Source organism: Athene noctua, chromosome 2 (genome assembly GCF_965140245.1).
Source record: "Athene noctua chromosome 2, bAthNoc1.hap1.1, whole genome shotgun sequence".
NCBI lineage: Eukaryota > Metazoa > Chordata > Aves > Strigiformes > Strigidae > Athene > Athene noctua.
In genome coordinates, this window is record NC_134038.1 from 165,668,123 (window position 1) to 165,683,750 (window position 15,628).

The 15,628-nt window shown below is 54.7% G+C and overlaps 1 protein-coding gene, 1 long non-coding RNA gene and 2 other non-coding genes across 4 annotated transcripts in view; 1 reads left to right on the forward strand and 3 right to left on the reverse strand.

The window, feature by feature from the left end:
- Window positions 1–276: 276 nt before the first annotated feature.
- On the reverse strand, window positions 277–2,375 carry LOC141957189 (uncharacterized). Its single transcript, XR_012633083.1, has 4 exons — window positions 2,097–2,375; window positions 1,521–1,554; window positions 585–676; window positions 277–422 (listed from the first exon to the last, which is right to left on the reverse strand). It is a non-coding gene; the product is annotated as an uncharacterized LOC141957189 (long non-coding RNA).
- Window positions 947–1,080, reverse strand: LOC141958294 (small nucleolar RNA SNORA9). Its single transcript, XR_012633255.1, has one exon. It is a non-coding gene; the product is annotated as a small nucleolar RNA SNORA9 (small nucleolar RNA).
- LOC141958295 (small nucleolar RNA SNORA9) lies at window positions 1,647–1,781 on the reverse strand. The gene has a single exon (XR_012633256.1). It is a non-coding gene; the product is annotated as a small nucleolar RNA SNORA9 (small nucleolar RNA).
- A 225-nt stretch (window positions 2,376–2,600) lies between the features above and the next one.
- CCM2 (CCM2 scaffold protein) overlaps window positions 2,601–15,628 on the forward strand; it is a 38,934-nt gene continuing 25,906 nt past the window's right edge. The window contains exon 1 of the mRNA XM_074901050.1: window positions 2,601–2,878. Within this exon, the coding sequence (XP_074757151.1) occupies window positions 2,849–2,878 (30 nt within the window). The 5' untranslated portion in view covers window positions 2,601–2,848. The remainder of the gene's footprint in view (window positions 2,879–15,628) is intronic.

Below are 15,628 nucleotides of genomic sequence, written 5' to 3' on the forward strand. Positions count from 1 at the left end.
GGGGAGAGTGGGGGGTGGGGATGTGTGGGGCAGATGCTGTGGGGCTGAGTCACCTTGAAGCACCACGCCTGTCCCCAACACCTCCCCCCACCCCAGGTTGTGGTTATGGGTTGTCACTTCCCTCTGGCACCCGGCCGCAGCCCATGGGGACGCAGCGGTGACAGGAGCAGGGGGGGGGGGGTGTTGCTGAGCAGCCCCAGGAGCATGGCAGCAGCTCCCAAACTCTGGGTGTCCCCCTCACGCCTCCCCCCTGACCACCACACGGTGCCAAAAAACCACTGGGAAATCCCTTTTTTATTAAGATACCACCACTGCCCATCGTCATCCCCGTATCCCCAGTTCAACCAGCAACTGGGAGCTCAGGGAAGGACAACCCGAGGTGTGGATCAGCGGAGAGGGGGGCCCCGTGTACCGGCGTCCAGCTGGAAAAGAAAGGTAGAATCGTTAAGATGATGAGGATTCCAGTGTTAACGAGGCACTGGGATGGCAATTTCACGGCAAACCAGTGCTCACCAGTATCCCCAGTTCTACTCTTCCAACCACAGAGTTATTCCTAGTAAAACCCAGTAATGGTAAAACCTTACCCAGCCAGTGTGGTGGGCCATTCCAGGACGGTTGCTATCCCATTTTTCCAGCGTTTTTCCTAGAAGTGGGTGTTTTTCTACCAGATTTTCACCTAAAACGGGAGAAAACCCCAAAGGTCTGGATGCGCCACAGGGCCAGGTTGGCTCATCCCCCGCTGGCGGTGGCATCCTGCTGAAAATGAGGTGGCCACAGCAGCTCTCTGGTGGGATTTTGGCTCTCAGAGACTCTCATCCAGTGGCCGAGGTCTGGCCCAGCTAATTACACAGAATTAAGCTAACTGTGATGAGAGGGGAGGGCGTGGGACAGCCCTCCCCTGCCACAGGCCCGTCGAACCCACCTCCTGGCAGCCCCCGGCAACTGGGCGTGTCCGGGATATCTATAACCCCTCCCCGGGGGGAGCGGGGAGAGGCCTCAAACCGTCCCGGGGTCGCTCTGGCAAGCGCTGTAGGAATGGTGGGGGCCACGCCAGGCCCCCCCACGCTGGAAGCCTTGCAGGGGGGCAACCTCTGAGCCAGCGGCGGTTGCCAAATAAACCCGCCGAGGGTGGAGTAGGATCAGGCTGTGACTTCGGCCCTGGGCCACGAGGGGGGAAATTCTGCCGAGCCTGTGACTCAGAGACAGACCCCGAGAGCCGGCCAGCCCCCGAAAAATGGGGTGGCCACCTCTGTTGGAAGTAGCATCCTAGGAAAAATGAGGTGGCCACCTGTCCGAAATGGCATCCTAAGAAAAACGAGGTGGCCGCTTATCAGAAATGGTATCCTAGGAAAAACGAGGCGGCCACAGCAGCTCTCCGGTGGGATTTTGGCTCCCAGAGACTCTCGTTTGGTGGCCGCGGAGGTCTGGCAGAGCTAATTACACGGAATTAGGCTCATTACAGGGACAGGGGAGGGCATGGGGCAAACCCCCTCTACGCGGGACGGGCCCGTCGGACCCACCTCTTCGCTCCCGGCGGCCTCTGGACGGCGCCCCCTGCAACCAGAGAGAGGAAACCGGTATCAGCGGCCCCAGAGGAGGCGGCAGCCGGCACCGCCACGGGATTTCCCCCGTTCCTCGGCCGTGGGGGGTGTCCGGGATATCTATAACCTCCCCCCGGGGGAAGGCGGGGAGAGGCCTCAAACCGTCCCGGGGTCGCTCTGGCAAGCGCTGTAGGAATGGCGGGAGCCACACCAGGCTCCCCCACGCTGGAAGGCTTGCGGGGGGGCGGGGGGCAAGGGACCCCCACTCTCCCCAGCACCCCTCACTCCGCCCCCCAGCACCCCTCATTTCCCCCCCGGAGAAGGCCCCGGCGACCACACGCGGCGCGTGGAGGACTACCCTTCCCAGCATGCACCGCGCCCACCCCAGCGGCGGCCGGGCCCAGAGGGGCAGAAGCGCCTCACCCCGCGCTGCCCCCGCTCCTCCCCCGGCCCCCGGGAGCGACCCCGGCCGCGGATGGCGGCGGGTAACGGCCGATAGAGGCGGATGGACCCGGACAACACCGCTACCGCCACCACGCCCCTCCCTCCCCGTACCTGCCGCCATCGTGGTTGAGGGCGGGGAGGCGCCTGCGTGTGACGTCGCCGCGGGACAGCGCCACCTGGCGGGGGCGGGGGGAAGCGATGCCAGAGCGGTCAGCGCATGCGCAGGAGTATCAGCGCCGACGCGGGCCCAAGCGCACGGGCCCGGCTCCCCTCCGCCGTGGGGTGAGGCCGGGAACGGCACCGGCCACAGGAACGGGCTCGGTCGCCCCCAACGGCGCCGTAGGCTGCTGCGTGGGGGGCCCCCCAACTGCCCGCTGGCCCCGCCCCTCAGCGTGGCCCCGCCCACATGAGTTTGGAGCCGGTGGGCGGTGCCGCTGCTTGTGTGGGCGGAGCCTGCGCGCAGACCGGGCGTGGCCATCCCCGCCCGCAGCTAAGACCGTCATCGTGGGGGGCGTGGCTAATAGTGGAGGGCCGGGCCGGCGAGCTCGGCGCATGCGCATTGCGGCCGGGCGGCCCCGCTCTCCCGGGGAGGACTGACGTCAGTCCTCCGGGCGGAGGGCGGGGCGCGGTGCACGCCGGGAAGCCGCCGCCCAAGATGGCGGCAGGATTGAAAAGTTGTTGGTGGCGCTGAGGCGGCTCCGGACGGGCCGGGAGCGGGAACCGGAGCCGGGTCCCGGGTGGGTTCATGGCTGCCGCCGGGCAGTGAGGCCGGGCTGCCGGGCCCCTGCCGCGCACCGAGGCCGGGCGAGCACGGCCGCTGCGGGGATGCCCCGGGGGGGGCCGGGGCCGCCGCCGCCGGAGATATGGAGGAGGAGGGCAAGAAAGGCAAGAAGGTGAGAACGGGCCGTTCCCGGGGCTCCTCGCCGCTGTGGGGTCGCCAGCCGGCCTGGCTGTGCGTCCGGGAGAGGTGCCCTCCCTCCCCGCCTGCCTGGGGGGCTGCCCCATCCCTGGGCTGTGGCTGCCCGGGCCCTCTGTGCCACACGGCCGCTGGTCCACAGCCCTCCCAGGGGCGACTGGAGCCTTTCTTTGTTTCTTAGGCCTTGTCCCTTCCCTGTGGCGACTTCAGGCTTGGCGCTGTCCGAGCTGAGTGTCTCCCTGTCGGTGTGGCTTCCCTGAGGGCTGGTGCCTCGCTTCCCTCGTTAAAAAAAATCATTTTTCTGTGTGGGGTTTGGGGGCAGCGCTGCCACGGCCTTGATATCTACAGCCGTGATGTTGTGTCTGCTCCCACTGCCCTGCCCGTGTTCTGGTGCCCACTGAGGGTCAGGGCCTGATTTACCCTCTTGCCTCACTGCCCGGGTTGCAAATGGGACAGTTAATGACACAGCTTAAAGTGTCGCCTGTAACGGTGCTGGGTTGTCTTACTTACTGATTGTGATGCTAAAGAGGGCATGCTATATACACATACATTTATTTTGTAAATTTATAAATATATATTGAATCAACCATAGTCAGGATTGCTGTGCTGTAAGCGCTTCAAAGGTCAGCGAGCTCTGTCTGTGTTGACTGCAAACGGGCTGCTCTGGTTTCTCTTGTTTAAACCTATTTTTATGTCGTGTGGGGGAGGCGAAGCTCAAGCTGAAGGCTGAGGCTAGGATGCTTGCTGAGAGCAGCGCTCCCCTGAGCGGGGGCTTGGCTCTTTGCAAAGCAAATCCATCCCTTGCTTTGATGACATAACTGGAGGGAAACAAGCTATTTTTAGTCGTTTTGGGGGCACCTGCAGTAACGGCGATCTCAGAAGGTGGCAGCAGAGTCTCCTCCTGAAATTCTGGTTTGAAGTGATCAGAATACTCACAGAATTAGAAATATGGATATTTTTTTTTTTCCTGGAGTTACTGGACAGACTTCCTATATCTGGAAAGCAAAACCACTGACATCCCCTTGTGATGTGTGCTGACCTGTGTGTGGTGTGGCAGGATCTGTAGCACAGGTGAGAAATGACTCATCTGGGTATGTAATCTTCCTGCTTTCAAGAAGAAACAACTCCAGATGCTCACTCCTGGGGCTGCAGATAATTGTAGGGTAATTTTAGATGTCAGTAAATGCCTTTTCTTTGCGGTAGGCAGTGACTGCAGGGCTGGAAGCAGCGCTCAACTAAAATACATAGACTAGAAGTGACACCCTGTAGAAGTGGAGCCAGCTCCTGTCTCCACTGAAAACTGTTTTTCTGCTATTTGGGAGAAATCTGGGGGTTTTTGTCTTGGGAAATAGTGCTTTCCAGAAATGCTGTTTATTTCTGTGACTGGAGAGAGCACGCTATTGTACTGGCTGGTGTAATTTGGGATCTTTGTGCTCCTGTCCAGGGGCTTCCTTGCTTCCACCAAGTGGGGTTGAACTGGATGATACTTAAGGTCCCTTCTAACCTGGCATTCTATGATTTTAATGTGAGAAAAGGCAGCCAGTTCCTGTGGTTGTGGATCCTTGGGACAGTTGAGGGTGGCAGGGACCTCTGGAGAGGGCCTAATCCAACCCTCTGCTCGGAGCAGACCATGTCCTGTTGGGTGTTGAGTATTTCCAAGGATGAAGACTCTGCAGTCTATCCAGGCAACCCATTCTGTATTTGCCCTCACACTAAGGAAAGCTTTTATGAGTTTTTTTTCTTATGCTTGAATGGGACTAGCTGTGTTCCAGTTTATGCTCAGTCCCTCGTATCTTGTCACTGGGAAGAGTCTGGATTCTTCTTTCCTGCCTGACCAGGTCCTAGAACAAGTTGATCCAGCCTTCTTCAGGCTGGATGATCCCGCCTTTCCCAACCTCTCCTCATGAAATAGATACTCTGATCCCTAAACCCTCCTTGCAGCCCTTTCCATGGGCCTGCTCATGTGTCTTCCAGTCTCTCATGTCCTGGTGACTCCAGACCTGGCTGCTCCAGCTCTGCCTCCCTGCTGCATTGTAGGTGATGTGACAGACAAGGGGTCCATGAGACCCCCAGGAGTGGGGCTGCAGCTGGGGAACTTGGTGTTGTGCAGGGGTGGCCAAGCCATGGGCTTACAGAGCTTCCTGGGTGCAAGTTTTTCATCGTAGCAGGAGTTAGAGCAGATGCCTGGGGCTCTTTGGAGCTCAGACCACTATCAAACATGGTTATTTTGGCTACAGAGATGGGTGTATTCATCTGCTGTGCCCCAGTGGTTCCCAGCTGCAGAGAAAAACTTTTCTTCCCCTTTTTTTTTACACTCCGGATCATTCCAGAAGGCAGGTGCCTGGCCCTCAACCAGCAGCATTACATGAAACAGGGCAGTTGAGTTTCTTTAGTGCTTCTCTGAAGGGGTATTGGACAGGTTTGGTCAGGACTATGGAGAAAAATCCTAGCCCTGCTTTGAGGCTAACTCCAGTTTTAGACAAAGCATGTACTTGTTAAACTGGAGCCCTGAAAATCCTGCCAGGAACTTGTGTTCCCTGCCTCTTGCTTTTGGTGGCCCATGCCAGCAAGGTTATCCCAATGGAAATGCGGCAGCAGCGGGACAGAGCACATCAACCTGCTTTTGGCAGTGGTCGTGAGAGCCGCATTTGGGATAAAACACCCGTTGCTCACTAATATTGTGCTGGATTGTTACGGAGCGTGTTGGCTCTGGTTATGCTGTGCAGCTTCCTTGGCACTTGCCACTGTGGTCACCCACACTGTGGGAACCTGCCTGGAGCTGGAGAGCAGCTTGTCTCACGCCTGGGAGCCTTGGGCAAGGATGGATGTTCCCAGCATGCTCCTTTCTGGAAAGAGAATGTGTGGAGAGAGGATGGGGGCAGATTTCTTGGCTACCTTAGTGGTTATTTGCCTGTAGAGAGGCTTTTTTTCCTGCTGATTTCTGTTGTAGAGGCTCTTACAACATTGCACATCTGTCTGGTGGCTGCAGGTGATCCAGTGCAAAGTGCTTGCAGTTTTCCCCAAGTAATTCTCTGTGGGTGGCATTGGTTGTTAGCATAAAATTCCTGACTTTTTCAGCTCAGGTATGCCCTAGATCTCTGATGCTGGCTCAATTTGCCTCTTCCCAGGCCTCTTACAGCAGTTGCCAGGTCTTCCTCGTAAAGCTGATCTCAATCTGTGGCACTGAATTCTTTGTGGTTTTTAGTGCTGGTTAATATTGAGGATATTGGCCAGTCCAGCAATTCCTTCTTGTGCAGATCATTGGGGAAACGTCTGCCAAAACTGAGCTTGTAACTTCACTCCACGCCAGAGGGTTTGGGCAGCAGCAGGGTCCTGTTCTGCGCTGGGGTGTGCAGAGGGGAATGGAAAGCCCATGAGCGAGCTCCTCGCCTGTGTTCCTGTCAGAGACACCATTGCTGCACAAATGGTTCTTCTGTGACTTATTTAGGCCACTTGAGTGAACGCGCTGTCTGTATTTTTAGCTTGCTGGGAGGTTTTGAGGCTAAGGAGAGCACCCATGTGCGCTCAAACCCCGCACCGTTTTGCGTACAGAGCTGAGGTCTGTACTTCCAGCTAAAGCGAGCTGTGTGACAAACATTCCTGTCTGCTCTGTCGCCCATTGGTCTCTTCCAAGACTTGATGCAGCAGCCCTGACCTGATCCCCCAGCCCTTTTGGGATGAGGAAATTTGTCGGGCAGGCTGTGACTCTGTGATAAAGCTCCAGCTACTGCTCTCTGGTGTGGTGGCTGGTCGCTTCATGCCTTGCTCTGAAGTCATCCTGCAGCGCCGAGCCAGACTGAGGGTGTGACAAAGGGTGTTTAGCCCCTTTCTCTGAGCTCTGTCCCTGTGCGGGAGTTGGAGCTGTAATCTGAAAACCTTCCTCCAGAACAACTGCAGAGTCCACAGTCCCAGGAGGTGCAATTAGTGCTGCCACCTTCTCCTCTGCTCCTGGCATGTCCCTTGTCCCCAGGCTCACGCTGCCACTTCTCAGCGGATGCGACTCGTGCTGGAAAAGCAGCAGAAGCTGCCCTAGTGTCTGCCAAGCTCCTGAATGAGTGGGGTTGATGCATTGCCCTGATGGGAGGGGGGGGGACCAGTGTGGGAAATCAGAGGGTTGGGCTTCAGTTGCTGGAAGGTCTTGGCAGGGGTGAGGCTGGCTGCCCTTGGTGTCAATGGCCGATGCAGCCCGGTGTGCCACAAACTTCTTCCAGCGTGGCAGTGATGTGGGGGGCACCTGCTGCTCTTAAAGCAGGAGCCCAGCTTCTGAGATCCCCTCGCTGACAGGTCTAGCTTGAAGTGTTTGTACTGATGAAAATAATGTGGTTTAAAGTACATCTAGAGTCCAGATGCAAGGGATCTTCTCGAGACCCCTCTTCTCAAGCCTCAAGGCATGTCAGGCTCCTGAAGCAGACACAGATGAGTTGTGAATCGCTGGTTGAGGTGCTGCCCTTCCTGCTCTGTCCTGTAATCCAAATGCCCAGACACTGTGGCTGCTGGAAGCGGGGCAAGTTCAGCCGCAACAGCACTTACAAGGCTGTCCTTGGCGCTCCTGCTCGGAGAGCAGCCTCCATTCTTCCTCTGTAGCCAGGACTTCATTTGCCACATACCTTAATCAACGCTTCCAGACAACAGACTTGTCAGAAGGGGCTGGTACTTGATCTCCCTGCTGTAGAGCTTTGTGGAAGCCTAGCTAGGGCTCGTGTAGGTGAGAACAACTAAAGATCTGCGATACAACTCTCTGACACCCTCTTAAGTTTACATTGCTTATCCCATTAAACCTTAACGGTCACAGTAACAGACCCTGGTGCTGTTCCAAATGAAGCTTGAGAAGACTCCCAAGTGCAACTCAGCGTTACCCTAATCACACTTAAAATCTTTACTTATGTTCAGCAGTTCAGGAATGAGTAAATTTGGTGTCCTGGCTCCCACAGAAGAGATGACCTCTGGGTTGGGAAACGGCCTCTTCATTTTGAGAGCTGTTGCATGATCTAAGTCTTCATGGGGAAGCCAGCCGACCTGCTAGACTGGGTTTTAGCAGCGCTCTCCTTTGAACTGCCGGCGCTTGGCTTGCTGCGGGGCTCAGCGGGACAATCCTGTCCTTACTGTTTCTTGGCTGCTTTTGGCTTCGGCCCAGTTATGAGATGGGAGTTGCTCTTTTTCTCATCTCAGTGCTTCCTCCTGCATCCACAGGAAGCCAAAAATCTGCTGGAAGACCGGGAGCAGAGGCTGAATGGAGGTGGGATCACCTTGGAGGAGAGAAATGTGGGGTAAAAGCTGGCTGTGGGGGGTAAAGGGGCAGGGGAGATGGGGCTCTGGTGTGCTGGCCTCAAACGGGGCAACTTGTCTGCCCTGCTCTGGGTGGTGGCATCTTCGTCATGCTTGCTGCTGAATCTTGGCCACTCACCTGAAGCTTTGAATGGTTCTGGTGGACCCTGTGGTGCCACACGGCTGTCCTTGTTCAGCTTGCAACAAGGAGGAATTTGAAAACACTTCAAAAATTAAGCTGAATTGTGCTCCTCAAGTGAGGTCTGCGAAAGCTGAAATTCATTGTGAGTCTTGCCTCTTTGGAGGCGGTGGTTTGGTCTCATCGGTGCCTTACTTGGAGACCCTCACCCTCATGTAGGGCAGAGCAAGGACCTGTGGTGTGGTGGACTCTGGAAGAATGTGTTGGTGTTGCCCTGTGGTGTGAACCTTTGCTCCCACCTCTCCCAGGAGTCTGGGATGCTGTTGGGGTGTTCTCCTTGTATGGTGGGTGATGTCCTCCAGCTCTGGGGTCTCAGCTGCTGGCGGGGATGGCAGCAGTGACATCTCCAGCAGCCCCTCTCTGGGACTTAGGTCTACACCTCCTGGCTGGCAGGCCAAGAGTGGCTGTAGATGGGTGTGGAGCTGGGGCTGTAGGTGGGTTTGGAGCACGCTGTGCATGGTGTTTGCTCAGGAGGTGCTTACCCTGAGGACCAGGGTTTGAGTGCTTCACAGCAGGGCTGTGCTCATGCCTGGATGACCTTGTGCCTCTTGTGATCTATGGGGTTGTCTTGAGTGTTCGATAGTTGAGTGGCTGTGGAGGTGTACTGCTGCTCTGGGTATCGGGGTGCCAGGGTGGAAACACAGGCATGTTTCAACCACAATGCACATCCCCAAAATAAGGATACTGGAAGCTTGAGAGGCCACTTTAGACCTGGCACTTGACTCAGCTGAACACAGGACACCTGGCACTTTTGTGCCCTGTGGCTGGGAGGCTGCTGGGAGGGGCAGAGCTGCAGCTTCCCTCCACTCCAGCTCCTGCCCTGTCCTTGGCACCGGCTCCAGGGCTCATCCTCTGCCTGTCTGGCTTCCTGCACCACCCAGCATGTGCCGTGGTGGCAGCGGGACGGCCCTTTCCTCTGGCAGGCGGCCGCTAGATAAGTGGGTCTGCCTCGAGATGAGGGAGGCTGTCCCTAAAACGAGTGAGGGCCATCAGCAGGCACTAGCACAGTGGCTGGGGACAGGGATACATTCCTAGTTTGCTTCCCTCCTCAGATCAGGGATGTCCTGAGCTGGTGCCGTGTCTGTAGTTGACCTTTGAGGTTCACGAGCTGCTCTGCAGACCAGGCTCTCTCCCTGTCCCATGACCGCTTCTCCACAGTGTGCTGTTGGGCAGCAGTGTGACTCCTTCAGCCTTGGGCTGACCCTGCTTGGGATAACATCGTTTCCTCCATCTTGAACTGGGAGAGGTGGCGAGCAGGTCATCTCGATTGGTGTTTGAAACACATCTACCATGCTGACTTCCAGGGGTCTGCACCTGGCATCTCCTCGGGGCTGCTGCTTGTCTGGGCTGAGTTACACAGCCATCACAAGCACCCTCCTGGCTTTCCCAGTCTCCCCTCCATCCCTGTGAGATGAGTGAATCGGAGTGTGGCATTGGGGTGGCGATACCAAGAAACGTGGTGTTTTCCTGGGTGGGAGCAGGTGAGGCTGCTGGGTACGTGCAGTGGGGAGCATGCTGTCTGCCTTGCTCTGGGTGATGCCCGGGCTCTGCCTCTCCTTGGCCACAAACCTGAAATGTTCTGTTCTTGTCCTCGTTTCTACCCTGGCATAATTGATGTTTTCAGTAAGTGTTGCTGCCTCACTGGTGTCCCTTTTCCAGATGACCAGTGCTGACCAGGATGCCTGGCGGGTTCCTGGGGTCTGTCCACCCCACCACAAAGACAGACTTTCTGATCCTGCCTTGGCAGGAGCTCCCGGCTCCTCCTCCCTCTTCCTGTGCGTCCTTGTGTCCTCCCTGGTGCTGGCTGGCACTGGGATGTGAATAGCGGCTGTGACTGGGGGCGAGTTCCCTGGGAGGGGAGGCACCGGGGAGGACAAAGCTCTGCTTCAGAGTCACAGCAGTGTCCTGACTTCCAGCTCTAGGAAACACCTTCCAACTGGTTGTGACCTGTGTAATCAGATGCCCTGTGCTGGCTGCTCTGGCTCCCAGCAGCTACAGGGGCTGTGTTTGCTTTGTATTTGCTTTCACATGCAAGAGTGGGCAGAAATACTTGCCCAAATAGAGCACCAGGGTGGTCTCCTCTGAGGCTGGAGAGGTGACTCTTCTGAAAGCTCTAGCTGATGCTCACATGCAGCTTAAACATGTCTTCTCCTGGCTGGTGGTGGGAAGCAATGGGAGAACATCCTGGGCGCTGCTGCTTCTTGCTGTCTCAGTGTCTCCACCTCTGTGCATATCCCAGTTGTGGCTCCTACAGGCTTTGAGGATGGAGCAGCACAAAGGAGTTGGGCTGGTGGCAAAGGGCATTGCTGGGGGATCATCTCTTTGGGGAGCTCTGGGGCGTGAGAGGAGTCACTTATTTGGGGTTAAGGCTTCACAACTATGGAAGCTGATGGTCCTGGTTTGGACCTTCAGCCTCTGATAACCATCACTATACACCAGACTGCTGCTGTGCTGCTGAGACCGGCATGGGAAGGGGCAGATTCTGCAGCAGTGCTTAATGTAACCCAGATTTTTCCTGGGCTCGCGTGCCTGTGTTGAAATAGTTTTGCTGTTGTGGGTTTTGCTCAGTACAAAATAACTCTACCATGTAATTGGGTAAATACTTGCTTTGCTGTTTGGTTAGAGAATGGCAGACAAAGCTAACACTTCCTAAAGCTACCCCGCTCACACGAGATGCTGCCTGGAGTAATGATCCTAGCTTTCAAAAGTGTAACTTGCACTCCCTAAAACTTTCCATGACGGAAGCCCTGACCCAGGGCCAGTCTGGTTCCAGCCCCAGGTAAGTGTGAGGTTATTCCTGACCCTGCAGCCCTGTTAGTTGTGTTTTGAAGAGCCACGCTGAAGCCTCTGTCTCCTGTGTGTGTAATGTCCAGAAAGCAGATGATGTTTTCAGTTTCAGCGGTGCAGCCTGTTTCTGTGCTGGTGAAAGCCTGGAGCCACGCAGGAGTAGTGCCCTGGGATGAGGTGGTGTCTGTTTAGCCCAGAGACCTCCTCAAACTTGCAGGTTCTGTATTTCCAGCCCAGGGACTCATCAGGCTGGCTGAGCTGGCAGACGCAAAGCTCTGCCCTGTGGGTTGTGTTTCAGTGTGAGGCTTGGACCTGCAGAGCCCTGTTCTTCACGGATATGGCCAGGAAGCCTGCAGGTTTGCTGTAGGACCACCAGGATCATAAATCTTGAAGCAGTGACTTAATGAGGAGTTAGACTCATCTCCTCACCAGTGGCAGAGCCCTAATCTGTTCCCCAGCCTGTGGCATCCTGCTCCCAGGACAACTTTTCAGTCTTGCACAGGCTTAATCTCCATTTATTTTACTTTTCACAAAGCCATATCAACCTCTTGATCCTTTTGCCATAGCATTTAGTTGCAGCAAAAAAAAAGGTCAATCAAGGGACAATGTTCTCTGCAGAACCACAGGGTTTAAGGTGGCTCCAGTGCTGGGGAGGTGTCAGGAGAGGTGACTGCAGGTCTCATGGTGCTCTTGGTGACCACGGAAAAGCACTCACCCCTCGTACTGACTGACTGAGGAAGACACGGTATGAAGTTGTGCTAATCCCCATACTCCATCGCCTCTGTGTCCTGGGACTAGCAGGGTGCTTTATCTTGGCTACCTTAGTATGCCCACTACATCCTTCTAGGTAATAGGAACATCCTTGCAGGCCATGCAGATGGATCAGCATTGCTCTGAAACCTTGGAAACTTGGGAAGTTTTCCTTTGCCCCTTTTTGGTTTGGGTACCAACATTGCAATGGCAGCAACAGTCTGCAGTGCCCAACTGCACTATCACCTGCCTGAGGTCTTACGTGCTGGTGCTGCTGGTCGCTGCTGTCCAGTGGCCTCACTGGTGGCATCTCCTATTCATCGTCTCTGGCTTGTGCCCTCAGACAGCTGCAGTAGTGATCCAACCTGACCCATGCAGGTATCTTCTAGCCAAAGTTAAGGTGGGAACAAGATGCTCTTGTGTAGCAGTGAGCATCCCGAGAGCTTTGCGTGGCCGAGATATTAATGAATCTTCATGAATATAGAGCAGAACAGGAACAATCTCCTCCCCAGCCAATACGCCTGGCGAAGGGGAGCGCATTAACACCTTTGAAACTTCACTCTGCGTCCATTTGAGTTTGTCTCCCGCTGTTAGAATCATGGAATGGTTTGGGTTGGGAGGGACCTCTAAGGGCCATCTAGTCCAACCCTCCTGCCATGGGCAGGGATGTCTTCACCTGGATCAGGTTGCCCAAAGCCCTGTCCAACCTGGCCTTGAACCCTTCCAGGGAGGGAGCAGCCACAGCTGTTCTGGGCAACCTGTGCCAGGGCCTCACCACCCTCATCATAAAAAAACCTTCTTCCCTATGTCTAGTACAAATCTGCTCTTGTTTAGCTGAATACCTGTGTCCAGAGTGGTACCACCTCCAGCGGAGGAGCATGAGCTGCTGACCCAGGAGGTAGACCTCAGGGAGCAGCTTGGCACTGGCAGCAGTCAGAGAGGTGATGACAGGCTGACAACATTGCAGGACACGCTGCGGACACGGTCCGTGCAGCTCGGCAGTTCCCCTCAGCGGGTCTGGCAGGGCTTTGGAACTGCTCAACGGGGTGAGCCAGAGATGGGATTTTAAACCAGGAGACTTGGATGAAGGAGAAGGAGCTTGAGGGTACTTGGTCAGTCTGGCTGCAGAGCTTGTGTACCCATTTCTGATGGGAGTCAGGCAGTCTACACTTCGCTTTAGAAACAGCTTATTCCTCCAGGAGGAAGTGTTACAGCGTGGGGCTGCCCTTTCCTGCTCTCTGGGAACTTGGAGACTTGGTGCCAATGGGGACCAGCCCAGACACCGGTGAAGGACTTTGTGGGGAGCCTGACACATGGATTTTTTAACTCATTTCACATTCTTGATCTCAGGCTACAGCTGCTTCCTGCCTTAATTTTTATTTTTGATGCCTTGCTTTTAAGACACTCAGATTTCCCCAGAGGCAGGGTAGAATAACTGAAATTCACTGCATCAGCTCGATTGGTATTTCCAGGGAAAATGAGCTTCTGTAAAAGCGTTGGCCATCCTGGTGTCATTGTCTCTTGGTGCCTTAAGGACAGGTAAAAGCAGAACTAGAGGTTGAATGGGATTAGTGTAAGGGGAGTTTGTGTGATTTCCTTAACACAGTTCTTGGTTCTGGGTGGCTGAACTGGGCAAAATGGGAGGTCTGGATCTGACTTGTAGCAGGCTGGAGGCAGCTGCTGCCTCAGGTGGGTCAGCCTGTGTATTTACAGGGCAGAGAGCACTGCAAATAAAAAAAAAAAGTGAAATAAATGAACTTTGGCAGGAAAGCGGTGAGAGGATTTATGGAAAGGGATGAAACTGCCAAGCTGATTGTTGAAGCCTGAGTACGCAGAGCAGAAAGGTCAGAGCCTGGCTGACCTGCCTGTGGGCTGTGTGTAATGAGAGCTCCTACTTCCCCCTCTGCAACCCAGTTCCTCTGGGCAAGAATACCAATGGTAAAAGGATTCCTAAATAGCTGGTTTCTCAAAGTCTTGGCACAATTTGAGGTAAATAAATCTTCTTGAGCGGTTGGCTCCTAACAGAGGCAATGTCAGCAGCCAGGCTGGTGAAGCTATAGGCTCTGGACTCTGGTGGCCAGCTCAGGAGCTTGCTGTCTTACATGTGGAGGTTGGGAAGCCTTGTCCCACCAGAACCATCGACATCCTTCCTGTACTGCTCACCTCAGCCAGAGGCAGCCGGCAGATCCTGCTCCTCTGGAGGGGAACTACAGCGTGTCCAGTTGCAGAGAGGTTCTGGGGCTGCTTTGGCTGTGGCTTAACTGGCCAGAGTCCTGCTTTGGCTTCTCACTTCCACCTCCCTCTTCCCTCCCACCAGCCTGCGTGGGTCCTTACCGAGGCTGTGAAGCTTGCTTTTGGCATAAAACCCTCTGAGTTCTGGTCTGGGCTGTCTTGCTTTGCTTCCAAAGCTGGCTCTGGCTGTCATGTGCGGTTACGCCAGTGTATCGGAGCGGGGTGAACCCTGGAGGTGGGTGGGTTGGGGGCAGCACCCGCTTGCCTTGTCGCCTACCCTCCAGAAATGTATAAGCATGTTCCTGAGAGCTGTTGCCTTGCAGTGTGGCTTCTCTCCATTTCAAAACAGCTTTGGGAGTTTGTGCTACCAGCACTTTTGATGTCTGTGCTCACTGGATGGCTAAACCCCTGTGAGGCCTGCACAGGAGCCCGGCCAGGCAAGGATGGAGGGAATATCTGGTAAACCCAGATCTTGAAAAGAGAGATTAGAGACTTCTCAAAATGTCTCTTGAAATTTAGTTTGACTTGCATAAAATTCTGCTCTACTTCATCCTGTTTTACTGGCTTTGATACTGTTCAGAAGAGAGACATAAAAGCGGTGTTTTCCATAAAGTCCTTCAAATTCTCTGCTTAGTCTTGTCTGACTAGTGTGTGTCTGCAGACTTGGTTACCAGCCTTTTTACAGGCTTCTCTTTGTCTCCCAAAGTACATTTTTTGTGTTTACCTAGCCAGAAGCACAATACCAAACCCTTCCAGTGTTGATGCAGTAAAAGTTCACCAAGCAGACTTAAAGCAGATATGTGAAGCTTTAAAACTCAGCGTAGACTGTGCACTCCATGCTGCTAGGTGTGGACAGCAGGCAAAGTGAACTTCAGGGCTTCCCTCCTTTTTGTTCTGTAACCTTTTAGGTTAGTAAAATAATGTAATTTCTTCATTAAAAAAAGGAAATGGCCGCCTTTCCTGGTTTAATTTGAGACGTGCAAGCTGCTCTCAAAAGAGGGTTCATGAGAGGTAGGAAATGTGGAAAAATCTCCACAGCTTGGCGGAGCTAACATGAGGAGCTGGCAGTGGTGGAATGCTTCCTTCGTGACCCACCATTGGGTCATGCCTGTCGCTGCCTCTTTGGAGGAGGAGCATGGCTTTGAGGAGCTCAGCAGTGGGCTGAGAGGATGATCCAGTCTGTCCTCACTTGTACGGGGAGTGTAGTTACTGAACCATGTTTCTCTTGCTGGTGGGGATTGAAGGGGCCTCCCTACTAAAGTAGATCTAGGGGTTTATTTTCCAAAGCATGCTTCCTGGGATCTCTTCTTAAAAGTGTTTTCCAGCTGCCAGTTATTCCTGTTGCTCTTGGTTGGGAGCATTCAGAGTTCCACATCCTTTTCTTCCAGGAACTGAAAGCCAAGGCCTTGTTAGCACTGTGCTGGAGGGATTAATTAGTAATATCACAGGGTGTCTGCATAGCTCAGGGCTGCCTGTGCAAACCGGGAAGGGCTG